At 45.8% G+C, this 14,058-nt stretch overlaps 1 protein-coding gene across 12 annotated transcripts in view; it reads right to left on the bottom strand.

Annotated features, from left to right (window-relative positions):
• The window catches only part of EIF4G3 (eukaryotic translation initiation factor 4 gamma 3), a 149,838-nt gene that overhangs the window by 9,021 nt on the left and 126,759 nt on the right, over positions 1-14,058 (bottom strand). For all 12 annotated transcript variants that reach the window (XM_059830114.1, XM_059830105.1, XM_059830102.1 and 9 more), the window contains 8 exons: positions 12,650-12,754; positions 10,792-10,924; positions 9,559-9,653; positions 7,859-7,952; positions 7,484-7,601; positions 6,028-6,251; positions 4,763-4,878; positions 2,368-2,540 (listed from right to left, as the gene is read on the bottom strand). In XM_059830114.1, the coding sequence (XP_059686097.1) occupies positions 2,368-2,540; positions 4,763-4,878; positions 6,028-6,251; positions 7,484-7,601; positions 7,859-7,952; positions 9,559-9,653; positions 10,792-10,924; positions 12,650-12,754 (1,058 nt within the window). The remainder of the gene's footprint in view (positions 1-2,367; positions 2,541-4,762; positions 4,879-6,027; positions 6,252-7,483; positions 7,602-7,858; positions 7,953-9,558; positions 9,654-10,791; positions 10,925-12,649; positions 12,755-14,058) is intronic.

The raw sequence follows: 14,058 nt of genomic DNA, 5'->3' as shown, positions 1-14,058 counted from the left end.
TGTTACAGGAGAGGGGAGAGAAGGAGAGGGGAGAGAAGGAGAGGGGAGAGAAGGAGAGGGGAGAGAAGGAGAGGGGAGAGAAGGAGAGGGGAGAGAAGGAGAGGGGAGAGAAGGAGAGGGGAGAGAAGGAGAGGGGAGAGAAGGAGAGGGGAGAGAAGGAGAGGGGAGAGAAGGAGAGGGGAGAGAAGGAGAGGGGAGAGAAGGAGAGGGGAGAGAAGGAGAGGGGAGAGAAGGAGAGGGGAGAGAAGGAGAGGGGAGAGAAGGAGAGGGGAGAGAAGGGAATCACAAAGGTAACAAAAAAACTATTGCCATCTTATGTTTTCAGTGCTTCAAAACTGCCAGGAGTGAATTTCTCTATGAGATAACACGGAGAGTATGTGGAAAAGGCATTGCCTTCTGTAAAACCAGCAGACACATCCAGGAAAGCTCCATTTACAATAATTCTTATATCCCAGTAACAAATTGTTTGCTAACTAGCAAAACCTGTAAAAGTAAGAAAAGCATTTTTGTCTATAAATACAAACCATCTAATAAATGGAGCCTTCTTAAAAATATCCAAACCTTTACAGAAGGGAGATTAATAACAACAAAAATTCAAATGCAATCAGCAAAATGTCTGCAAGTATGTAAAACAACACAAGAAAAAAGTTCAATACACCAGAGAAAGGTTTCCATCCAGAACAGAAAACGTGGCAGGATGAACTACAAAATAGTTCCCCAACTTTGGATACAGTTTCCCGAATCACTCAAAACTCTTCTTTCCGGTAAAAGTCTTGTAGGTGGCTTCACTTCCCATGCCTGGTACAAGATAATAATTTTTCTGTCTCTCCTGCCAGTTTTCATCATGATTCATTTTCCCTGAAAACCTGGAAAATTCTGGGGTCCAGTTTAGTGACTATAAATGCACATTTTCTCTTGCGCTTCAAACCCAGAAACCATCTCCTTTGCTTTGTTCTTTACGCCCTCTGCTACCTAGGTTTGTCCAAGCATTTCTGCCAGAAATTGGTTTCCCGTTGTGTATCTCTCCAGACTTGCGCTGTGACCAGCACTCATCACATAGCCTCTAATTACACAGTAATTTGTCTTGCGTGAATAAGTATAGTGGTTTTCGGGGTTCTTCTCATGCACCCGCTGAACACCACTTGCCCTTTCATCATCTTCAGGAGCTGTTTCACTTTGTTTACGCCACATTCAGGCCGCACGTCCCACTATTTCATCAAGATCCTACTTATTTGGCCTCACAACAACTTATCCACGCTCCAGGAAACACAGGAAGGGCTTTAATCACAATCCATTATGGAAATGTGTCACTTCAAACGAGTCATTTTGACCATCAGCGACTGTGTGGACACAGACAAATGTACTCCCTGTGGATATGTATTTTTTACTGCTGTTCCATACGGTTTTGAACTCAGGCTGCCTAAGCTTTTCCTGTGAGCCACTGGACTGCATCACGACGAAATTTGCTGCCGACACGGGCGCAGGGAGATCGCCATCGGAGTGGTCAGTGGTACCGTGTGAGACACGATTCAAATAAAAGCAGCAAGATGGGGCTAAACACCCAGAAACTCAGTATCCAAAAGCATTATTTCATCCGCCCGTTTGCTGGCTGCTTTTCGTGGTTATCCTTGTTTTCATCACCCTGCTCTAAGCCCCAGCAAGGACTGAGTGGTGCTGGGGACCTCCCTGGGAAGACGGATCCTTTTACGACTGGACAGCAGTTCAAATCCAGGCTGGGAACACAAAACCTGGAGAGCTGAAATGAACCAGCAGCCGAAACTCAGATCCCCTGAGGAAGGTCCAACCTGTCCGATACCACACCTGGCACATACTCTCCTTCTCAGCCCCTTGAGGACACGGGAGCTCCTTAAAGTTGAGTTGTCCTGAGAAGCGGCATCGTATGGGTGAAGCCTGTTTTACCAGTGGGAGAGTGGCTGTGGTTCTGTGGATGCACGGGACTTCAGGCTACGCAGCTTCCAGGCATTAATGTCACGTGAAGATTTTTGTCTTCCTCCTCTTTAAGTCGTATTCAGTCATTTGCCAAAAGGCAAACATTGACAAATGCATCACAAAACAGAAATCTGAACTCACACATTTAAATAGACACCTACTTATTTGCTTAGAAATAAATACTTATATAAATATGGAAATATTTACATTCACTAAAGCATTTGAATACTTAAAAATATATCGCAATAATTATATTACTTATAAATACACCCAGGTGAAAACACAGCTTCAAAACGGATGCGTGGAGAAGGCAGGATACCAAAGCAGGGTGGGAAATCATTCCTCTCCAACACAAACATTGTTCACTTGCAGTGAATGCTGAAGAAAAGTACCCGTTTCCACGCGCAGAATACAAACCCCTTGAAGAAATCCTGCTTGCTCAGCTTTCCCGACTGCACCAACTGATGTAATAACTGGCCCATGTGATCCCTGGTGATTTGACTCCTCTCGAGCGTCGACTCCACTCCCACTCGCACGAAAACAGGCAGCAGATTCTGGGCGCTCAGCTCCTCCACGCACTGCATTGCTTCCTGTTCGAACGACACACAGAATCATTTCCCTGAACTGAAAACATCAAAAAACGGGGCAGATGAATGTTTTCCACTAGAAGATAGTTTAGGGTGCACAGCTTAGCACCTGGTACATGGTACGGGGATTTTTTTGATGGCAGATCAAGAGACTGCTAGCCTTGGGGTTTTTTTGGAAACGAATGTTTAGCGAAGCTGTCAGGCAAAGGTGCTGAACTAGGCTGTGGAACCTCATCACAAATCACCACTGAGATGGCAATCAAATAATAATAATGAGAATTTATACCACGCAGGCAACAGAATTTTTAAAAATACACAATCAGGCTCCAGGGTACAGTTTGGCTGCTCAGTGAAAGGACTGGAGTTGTCTTCTGGATGCCACCAAAACACCTATTACTTCATCAAATATCAAGCCAAATCAAAAAGAGGACATCAGGTTAGATACATTCCTGATCTGATCCGGCACAGAAATGCCTGCGTTACAGACCCACGTCATATGAAGAAGCAGAAAATAGATGGGGAGCGTTTGGAGGAAAATTTCCTCTTTATAAAGCTTCTACTTTCTGGCATGTGCATTTTGTAACCTAAGCAAAGAAAACACTCTTAAATAGAGACTTTCAGAGAAGCGCTCGATGTCACACTTCAAAAATCTCCACTGTCATCAGCAAAGATCTTCCACTGACCTTCCAGGTTCAGCCCAAGGGACCTCAACGCGCTTCCGGACTAAAGGCATTTGCTCTTTGCCTTAGGTTATGCCTTTAGTTATCAAGAACTGGCAGCCCCAGATGCATTTTTAGAGCCCCGAACAGCTTTTTTCTGCAGGTGACAAGCCTGACAGTCCCAGACCGCACGCTCGGGTCAGAGCTCTTCCGTCAGACGTGCCCGACGGATCCCGGTGTCCCCAGGACAGACAGGTGAACACGCTGCTGGTCGACCCTTGTTGTCACTAGACACCACATACAGCTCAGCAGTTTTAATTTACAGTCAGGTTAAATACTGAAGACTAAACTCAGGAGAAACGGCTATTCCTCTGCTATGTGCTACATTAACACACTCATATATGGCCTTATTAATGTGAGTTTAAGCTGAATTAGTCAGAAGCTTGGTTGCACGCAGCCTTTGAAGAGCACTGAGAATTCACAATTACCAAGTAACACCCTAATGCAAACAATCTGCCTCAATCTGATCTACTTTTTTAACCAGAGGTGCACTTGTCTAACACAATTCAACACTATTTCCATTCAGCCATAAAAATATGTCATTGTATTCACAAGCAGAGAAACTGAAGCAGCCCCTCCGCCCCCAACATCCAGGGGTTAAGACTTTGAAGTCTATCGCAAAAGGGAAAAGGACCGGAGACTCCTTTGCTAACAGCCCTGTCGCCCCTGACTCCTCCTGCTGAGATCTGCCAGGCCAGCAAGCTGGGGGACACTGCCAATTAAAGTGTATTTTTTTTTTCCTCCGAACCAGGATTTAATAATTACTCCCGATAACTAGATGTGAATGCAAAACAAGCCATCGGAAGAATATTCCTCTTTCCGATTTTAATTGGAAGCCCGATGAAGTGCAAAAGCAGCAACTCTGCTTTTAGGGTGCCAAACTAGGAACTCCCTAGTGCTGCCACTGCAAACTTGGCAGGTTTTTAAAATTTATTTCAGCGGAAGATCAAACCAATCAGCTTTGCAGCCAATGTAACACTTCTTGCAAACTCCCTGGACAAGCTAAAAATCCATTTACAAGGGAATCAAAATTTCAACCTTTAACTAGGAAGTGATGACAGCTGCTCAGTAATTTTTAATGTTTATTAAAAATACTCCGGAGTGGTTTGTTCAATATTTAGTATTGCTTTATCTGCCTCCAGATCAGAACAGCACATGCTTTGATAACTGAATGAAAACCTCAGTTTATTTTCCCACTAGCTTTTCTGTTTCCAAAATTGCTGTTATTATGGAGCTGCTCAGTGATTCATGACAGATACACATACATCTTGCTACTTCAAACACACAAGCTGGGCTATTTTTCCTATTACTAGCAGGGCAGAAAACAAGTTTGGGAGACATCCCTCCTAAAAACGCTCACGGAGCTGCTGCTGCCTGAATTTTGACAGGCCCCACCATTTCTGTTACCTTCGTGCGAGCTGGGTGCTTACAGACACTGCTCCTGGAGAGAAAACATACTCCAGTCCCACAGACCTTTCTGCTCAGTGAGGTTTTCATTTTGCTTACCTTAAAATCGTTAATATGCAAGAACTCATCAATGATAGATTTGCATTTCCTCTCTATTTCCTCTTCTGATAGCGAAGGCTTTTCTTGCGCTGGAGCTGGGGGGGCTTCTGGCTTGGCTGGTAGAAACATAAGAAAAAAACCGCATTTGGCAAAGGAAAATCAGCACCATTTTCAGAGACGACACTCTGAAAAGAGCAGTCACCGGAGCAGGGTGTGTTCCCTGTCCCACCATCAGGCACGGGTCACTTCTTTCTTGGATACATTTCCCCCTGTATGAACTCCCAATATTTCTGTAAATCAACCCTCTCGTAGAAACACAGTTGGCAGCGACACAGGATGCAGCACCTTCAAAGCACTCTATCAACATTAAATAATTAAACTTTGAGCTGTTACAGCACGCTGCAAATTTAAAACATGCTGACTGCAATGGGCAGCAACCCAAAGCAATCTCCTGAGCACATCCCCAAAACCTTGGTCCCTATGAAGTCCTTTACAAAGTCCCCAAGCTTCAAGATGAGCCTGTGCCGTGTTGTGGCAGTCGAGACTTATTCCTCACTGTAGCAGTTTCTAGATGTTTCCCAGGAAAGGAGTAAAACACTGCACTTATCGCAAAGGTTCTGTCCACAGGGGACATCGCCCTAAGCGTCCTCAGTACTTTCTCACTAACAAATCGGCTCAAGCTGGCAGGAGCAAAAAGCAGGAGCTGCAGCACTGACAAGGCGACAAGCCACCCCAGTGGGTGCTAACACTGCACTGCACCGAGACCTGCTTGGAACGAGGGCTGGCGACAACGCAGCGTTAAAAAGATGCCGTGCGTGGTCTGTCCCAGACCCAAATCACTGTTATGGCCCTGGGAAACGTTTGGAAAGGGTAGATACGGCTTCACCGGGCACTGAAGAAACAGTTCTGTGGAACTGATGTTGATTTTGGGGGACTTTGAGCCCAGAAACCAACAGCAACAGTGACAGGATACGAGCAGGCAAGACAAGGCCATGGAGCGGTGTTTTGCTGGTATCTGCAGCCTTTCATTTCTGATGAATCCTACGGAGGAGCTGGTGAGAGGAGATGACGCCAAGGCCCGCATGAATCAGTTGTGTTACAAACCTTTGGGAGGCAGATCACAGCTATTGCAGCTTGACGATGCGTCACTGCGGGCCAAATATTCACACCGCTGCACAGAAATCTGTCACTTTTTCCTGATAGGTTTTCCCTAATGCCTTTTCAGACATTCAGCAAGATTCCCCGAGCACGGAAGAGCCACTTACCAGATTCCTTGGCTTTATTCCTCTCTGCCTCTGTGCTGTTTCTGTCCATCTCCATGCCGCCTGTTAACTGCTTCACCGTCTCCAGCATCTCCCTCCGCTGCTCCTCTTGTGCCTGATTGTCGAGCAGCAGCTCTTTACTGCTGCTGCCCCGTAGGAAGGTGTTGGGACGGGAGAGGGAAGGTGGGAGAGGTTTGTCGTTCTTCTCCCTGCCCGTGCTCCCACGACTGCGGAACAAAAACACGCGGGGCTTAGAGATTATGGTACGATTAACCCCTGCTTGTAATGCTAGAAAAGATACTCGATAGCTTTATAGTAACTGCAGGAAAAAAACCCCACAACCCAAACCCAGCGGGACTGTTGTCTCGGCTTTTTACAGTTGTCGCTACACAGAATATAATCAAAATTAACTCAAGTCTCAGAGATGCACAAACACAAATATCCAAAGAGTGGACAGGCGGAGCCAACGCTTCCTAGGGAACACACGGAAAAGCAATAAATCCTTACAGCACTCATTTTGTAAGTAGAATGGTGAATTTTATCATGTAAAGGCACTGTTTTACTGTGAAATGGTATGGGCGGTGTATTTTTTACCCATTTATTGAAAAACAGCTTCTGAATAGTGAAGGCTACCAGCAACAGGTGACAAGGGTCTGTCCTATTAATTACTGTGTTAATGAGCAAGATAGGCAAAACGATACCAAAATGGATTAATTTCCAGGTAAGCCAGAGTTTTAGTTGAAAAAGGAGGGAGAGCATCAGAGGGACAAACCCAAGAAAACAGTCGAGCAGCTGGTGAGTATTGGAAGGAAGAACCAGTGACATTTTACATTAATTGTACACTTATAAACTGTTTCTAGAGTTAATAAATTATTGAGGGTTAATACATGTTTCATGCTACAAGCTGGAGTAGCCTGATGAAATCGGGGTGTGGGAGGGCACTGCACAGCCTAATGTAGGCATCACATGATGGGCAGGCTTGGTCAGACCTAACGGGAAGGCTCAGACACAGCCAGAGCATTTTACAAGCCCTGCCAAGTTTCTGCAAGGTTTTAGACATGTTTTTCTGGATAAATAAACTTACTGACCTGGCTGAATCCGTGACCATTGAATCCAACCTGCATATCTACTTATTACAACATTTTATCTGAAGAGTTTTTAACCTGTTATAAACTACTATCAAACATGTCCTTTAGATAAAGGGTGACTGAAAAGCGGAAACTAAAACATTCATGTAATGGCTTTAAAAATTAATACCACCCGTCTCTCCTATGATATTATAAAAGATGCATGTGTTCTAAGTTAGCTCAAAGTACGCGGGGTGGGGGGGAAAGACCCAGCCATTCCTGGAAACTCAATGAAATTCTCTTCTTTCTGTGTGCTGGTAACGAGAGCAGCAGGTGAAAAGCGCAGGCGTACAGGCAGCGGAAGGGAAAATTACCGGCAGACTGAAGCTTACCTAGTTAAGGCCCTGCGAGAATCTAATTCTGAGGATGCGGATGAGGCAGATACAGATGACACTGGAGGCTGCAGTGCAGAAAATCTGTTCAAACTAGTGGCACTTGGTCGTAAGGAGTCTGAGAGATTGTAAAGACAACACAGGGAAGAGCGACAACAAGGTCAGTAGCTGCTGACACCTCGTCATCACAAAATCATTTATGCAATAGCTGGTTTTGGAGTGATGGGGAGAAAACGAAGGGGAAGGGTTGGTCCTGCCCCACTTTAGCCCTGCTTGCCAGGCAGCCACACGCAGGGATAAGCATTCCCACCCAAATCCGCCCCTGGCAAGGACGGCTGGTAGCAAAGCAGAGGGTGAGGACCCGTCCTGACTTACCCATCTCGCTTGCCTTTGCTCCACCACTGCTGCCCTTTCCCCAGCTGCCCAACTGGGCTTTAGGCACAAGCTGAATCTTCTCATCTATTGTGGGCTGTAAAACACATCAAGGCATACCATCACAAGGGAAAATCGTAGGTCTTAATTATAAACGGGGTATTTTTTGGCAACAATCCTGCCTTGCGAATACCAAAATGCACTTTAACACGTTTTTGGAAGACAGAGCCAGACACATCGTAAAGAGCCTCTTCCAAAGCGTCAGTGAAACACGTTCACAATGACCAGGAGCTTCTTTTTGTTGGGAACTACAAAGCTCAGTAGGGAGGAAAAAGGACACTATATCAGTACTTGAAAGATGTTCAGTTTGTCTGTGCTGAGTAAAACGGTTCTGCTGTCCACTCCACCTACCAGTCATGGCTTTGGGGGGAATCTGCACGGTAACAAACAGAATTCAGAGGGCAAAGAACAACAATAGGCCACAGAACTTGGAGGGAAAGAGTGATGTCTGACAAGAAGAGAACATGGATTTTACAATGCTCAGTAGGTGAATTTATTGACAAGGAGGTTGTGACCCCGCAGATCTCTTTGTATGAGCTCCTCTCTCCTTCCAACAATGCAGCTGTTGTGGAGCTAGCTCTATTTGTACGGTGTTTGTACTAAACGGAGTAGAAGGACTTTTCCCAGATGAGCTGTAAGCCCAGAGAAAAGCAGGCTGAATCCCTCCTGCTAATTAAGTTTTGGAGTCTTGTTTTATGACTTTCACAAGGAACAAACTGAGCTTGATCTGCAGAAGGGCTACAGTCTGTCCAGGTTCTGCTTTACAGCTCTCCGAGCACCCAGACACTGAGAGTAAAATTCAGGGAGAGTGACATTAATTGGGACAAGGGAATGTCTAGGAAACACCCTGAGTTATGTGAAAGACGGAGTTCTCCTTGGCAAGAGATCCCAAAGCTGTTCGGAAGACCATTAAAAAAGGAGAAATCTCCAAGCTTGCCTAACCTGCAGCCTGACATAAATGTCCCCAAATCACCACGTTAATGGTAAATAACAGGAAGATGCTCATCTGGAGGATGGGCATGAAAGTTTATCACATATTGAAGGATGCAACTGCACCGCACAGCAGTCCAGAAACGCTGTAAAAGCAGACACAGCTCTTCTCGTACTGCTTGAACCTTTCAAGCCTGGAGTGCTGCCATCTGTGACGCGTCAGGAACATTTTGTTTTCAAAATGCATGTGGCATCCTCATTCTACTAAGAAGCAGCGTCAGAATAGGGTCTTGAGAACTGGAGGCAGCAAAGGATTTCTGTCAGACAGGTGTTTGACACCCTTTCTGTAACAGCCATGTGATGTGCTGCATCACCATCACACACGATTTTCGACTCACATCCTCTTTTCATCATTTAATAAAATGCAGATTTGTCCAACTAAGAGAACTTCTGGGTCACTAGAAGGACGCTATGAACCTAAGAACAAGTGCATGCATACTCCTTTCCCTCAGAACAAACAAAATAGGAATATTCAGAAGACAACAGAGTCTTCCTTTGTGCTTTATTTACGTACAGTATTAACTCCGGGGATTTAAAATGTCCCAAAACCCAAGTTTTGACCTGTAAACACTGTATCAGTCTTTCCTAGATGGACAGTAAGGTAAGACCTCGGCATTTTTGTTGCTCTGAACAAGTCTTGTGCTGGCACCTACCTTGGTGATTTTAAGGAACTTGGTGGGGTCCAGCACTCTGCTGTTCTTTGCCCCCTGCACAGTGTTCCAACCGCCTTCATCGACCCGCTGGACACCTGCCAGACGACAAACACAACCGTCCTTAGCTCATCCCCGCTGCTCCAGCGGCACCCCGGGAGAATGCAGGTGATCTTCTCCAAGTTCAACAGGGGGAGGAAAAGAAGATGGAATGTTTCTGCTAAGCCTCAGCACAATTCTGTGCAGAAATCACGTCTGTCGGAGTGTTTCGTCAGACTAAGATGACATAACTCGCTTGCCTGACTTGTATTAATACAAAATAACCTTGACATAAAAGATCTCACTATTTTCAAGGGCTGTTTTTGGTAGCGAATTCTTCCTGGTTAGATTTCTCAGTGTGTTCTTCCTATCTGGATACGGCTGCACGTACTGTGCGTTCAGAAGCTGACAAAAGGAGCAGACGACGTGCCTTTGCTAACCCAAAGCCGCACTGGTTGCACAGATTTCAGCAGGGCTGGGCTAGTCTAGATGCAGAACCATTCAAGCAATCGCAAGTTCCTCACCTTCTCCCGATGCCAGTTTTAGGAGAATGAAAACGAAGCCTATGCGCATTTTCTTTATGCCCCGTTTTCACGGCACTTTCATTTGACAATCCTTAGTATTAAAGAATCCCAAAGATTACTTTCTCCTTGCCCCGCTCTGTCCCAGTCTTTGTTTTCCCGGTCACTCCAAATTCACCTTCAGGTTAGTGCCAGCCTCAAGGGCTGGTAGCAATTTAAGGTAACGCCAAGACACTTTCTCATGCCGAGTTAACACCTCACAACTTTAACAGCTAAAGACAACATGGTTACTCTTGAAATTAGATGCTATTCTCCTGAAATTAGATGCTGCTGCATGCAAGAATGGATGGCAAATCTGACTCCTACGTAGTGACTTGTTATAACAGATTTCTGGCAGCCTGTCCCAAAATCAAACATGGTTTGCATGAATACAAAACTTAAGCACTATTGGCCTGCGATTGTTTATTTTTACCCAAGGGATTTGCCCCTGAAAAATCCACACAGCCAACCCATGGCAAGTCTGTTCCTCCTCCAGACTCAGCCATAATCAGTCCCCAATTCCCTTTGCTCATTACACTTAGGAAAAACCCGACTTTTCTCTTTTATGTGGGATTCTGACTACGGCCACTGGATATGAAATGAGTGAAACAAGCAGCCAACTTGGCTTTTACTTTACCCGGTCTCCTCTTCTCTTTGGTCATGAGTTGTTGGACCTTCCTCTGTTCTTCTTGCTCTTCAATCTTGGCTTCTTTATGAATCTGCTCGATGGTTTTTGGGCCCTGGTCAGCTCTCCGTGAAACCCAGTTGCACTAGGAAAGAAGCAAATGCGTGCGCAGAGATATTACCAGGAGAGCATCGTAAATGGGGTATTTTGAACACCGCGAAGGAGGCCTAATCCTCCCACCCTTGTAACGTGTTAGAGGGGCTGCTCCCCAAGGGACTGGGGAAGATTTTGTGGTGCTGGGTCACGTTGCGGACACAGTTACCCCAGCACCACAGGTCAAAGCTATATACTCTGGTATATTCACTGCAGTATAAGTTTTGGTGGAGGCTGCAGTGAAGACGTGACCTTGGCTGAATTCAAGACGTTTTAACCCCTAGCATCCCGCACATTCCCAGCTTTCCAGTCTCTCTAGGTTCAGAGGAAAGAGATGGACTAGAGGGAGGCTGATGGCACTCTCCATCTGTTTATTACTGACACTGTTTGTTGGAGCCATTCCTCCAAGCTTGAGGAAAAAAATGAAACCCTGAAAATAAAGAAGCAGCGACTGTATTTTATCTGGAGATGGTGCTTTGCCACTCCAGGGATCGTGATGGCTGAGACAGGAATCCTGCAGAGAGAGGTGGAGCTGTCTCTCCACAAAACATTTTTGCTGCCTGATGTGTCTATTCAACCATGCACTGCACAGATCCACCGATCCCCAGAATAACCAGACTGTCTCTTGATCTTGCGACAACCTCATTACAACTTTCGGGGTAACGTCTTTGCGTACCCTGCAGTCAAAACAGTAACTTCGGCCTCCACAGACCCCCAAACCAGCTTCAAAACAGCTATCTGAGGTACGAGTAAAACCCGCCCAGGACTTGACTCAAGTCTTGAGCCCAGCACTGCTAAAGCCACGCTGCTATCAGCACCTACATGGCTGAAATTACAGGTGTTTGGGCAGGTTTGTGCAAGCTGCAGTCACATCTTCAACTGCACAGCGTAGAGACACCCTTCACGGTACGAGACGCCAGCTTTAACCCCTTTGCTATGTTCAAAACCATTGCCTACTACAGGGGCAGGTCCCCGTCTGCACTGTGTGTGCACTTGTCTACACCAGGTTATTAATTTTTGGAGCTTAGTGTGGACCCACCATCGTCACATTCTGATGGAGCGCAGACTCCGTTTGCTTTTGTCGGCACAATATGGCCAGTAAACAACTAGCAGATGCGCGGTCGTGCTAGCAATACAGGCTAATATAGAACCATCTTTCGATGAAATCCATACTGCCATGAAAAAGATCCTCACAGTTTTTACAGCCCCACTAACCAGTCCCCCTCACTTGTGGGGTATGCACCTCAGAGCACTTCGGTCCCATCAGTGCAAATAAGAGCTGGCGGGAAACAGTTACACCCAGAGCGCACGGAAACGAAGACAGCCGAGCAGCGCGACTGACACAGACATGCACAAGGGATGCTGTGGGGAAAACACCACCCAAAACCTCTCCTGTGGAAAAAGCTCAGGTGTGTCTGCTGCAACAGGGCTGGACTAGCGGCGTGAGAAGGCAGTGTGGGCACGTGCCTAACGTTAAGCAGAACCACAACACCCGACACAAGTGGTTAATCTGTCTACCAACCTTGGCCTTCGTTAGGGCAAACTGGAGAGATTTCTTGTCTTTGAACAGCCAGGCTTTTGGCACAAGGGGCACAGATCTCCCCCTAACATCCCACTTCTGCTGTAAATACTGTAAATCCCTGCTCTTGCGTGAGGACTCTTCCAGCCTGGACGTGAAAGGGAACATGCTCTTTTACTTACTTGACTTGATACCTACCAGCCTTAGGTCTATTACATCCTGAAGCATGAACCGAATCCTTGAAGATGTTTTCCTCTCTTTCACTATCTTCTCCATTTGATTAAAATACTGGTCCATGCGAGGCTACACAAGAGAAACATCATCAGTGTGTTTTGGAAGAAAATGAGAATACTCCCTCAGGCGGGGAGTCAGTGGGTTCTGCATTACAGCATTTCTGTGTCAGAAACACATCTGGGGACCCAGAGCTGCTCTCTGGAGAAGTGAGTGTCAGGTCTCCTACGCTCCCCCAGGTTGGATTTGAGCGTGCACAGTGCAGGACATGCAGGAAATGAGGCACAAGTCTGTGGGCACCTCCTTCGTTTAGCACATGCTTTCGCTGCATTTTTAATTACTCAAATCATCTACAACCTCTACGTGTACGTAATGAACTTGCCATCCATTTAAAAAAAGAAAATCGATGTGGTTTTTTTCATGGTACAGCTAAGCTGATCTGCTGGCTAGCTGCCACCAAAAAGGGGAGTCCTGCTCTACCTCTGAGCTTCTCCTTTTCCTATCAGCATGTATGCTCACCTCAGCCTGAGAAAAACTGGCTCAGGAAACTAAACGGGCATAAAACTAACCCTGCACACATCGTTTCGATGCTTTACCTCCCTGAACTGTCTCAGCCGGGGTCAGGCAAGAGAAGGGGAGCATTTCTCAGCAAGAAGCTGTTTAACGGGCTTAGCTGTAGTATGAGATCCCACAAGCTCCTTTTCATCCAAAAAGTCACGATGTGACGGAATCCAAATCAGTCTGCACTAAGACATGAAATGGTATCATTAGCGAAGCCTCCATTAGGTCTAAATTCGACTCGCCAGGCTCCAAAAAAACTTTTCCCCCAAAATGGGGGCTCTGGCTGTTTTAAACAAAAAGTTTCAGGGCAGTTTTATAAAATGTTTCCCACTCCCTTCACTAAAAACTAGCTAAACCTTTTTCCTTATACTTAAACAAACAAGAAAAACCCTATTAAAATTTGGTCCTGGCCTTGCCTTGGAAAGTTTCAGCTCTGAGAGCAAATGTTTCCAAAGTTAGGAATGATGGGGAAAAATATTTAAAATGGACTTTGTCCAGAAGCTTTAATTATAACTATCGCTAACACTTCAGCTTCAATAAAAACACATAGTAAAACGTCTACTCCAGTAATAGGAAATAAATAAAGGATTCTCACTCAATCTTGATAGAAATAACAAATCACAAAGAGAGGACAGGGGCAGCTTCTCACAACGGGTAACACGACATCTGCAAGCACTTCCCTGCTGCGCGCACGCTCCGTGCTACACGGTGCCACGGCTCGAGGTTGCAGACCGGCCAGTGCGCCAAAATGTTGGTTTCTACAGTGTTTCCATGCTCGCAAAGACCGAAACGGCATCCAGAACTCAGCCAGCATG

Source organism: Gavia stellata, chromosome 27 (assembly GCF_030936135.1).
Source record: "Gavia stellata isolate bGavSte3 chromosome 27, bGavSte3.hap2, whole genome shotgun sequence".
In the NCBI taxonomy this organism is placed as follows: domain Eukaryota; kingdom Metazoa; phylum Chordata; class Aves; order Gaviiformes; family Gaviidae; genus Gavia; species Gavia stellata.
Note: the sequence above shows the minus strand (reverse complement) of the source record. Positions and strands in the feature narration are given on the sequence as shown.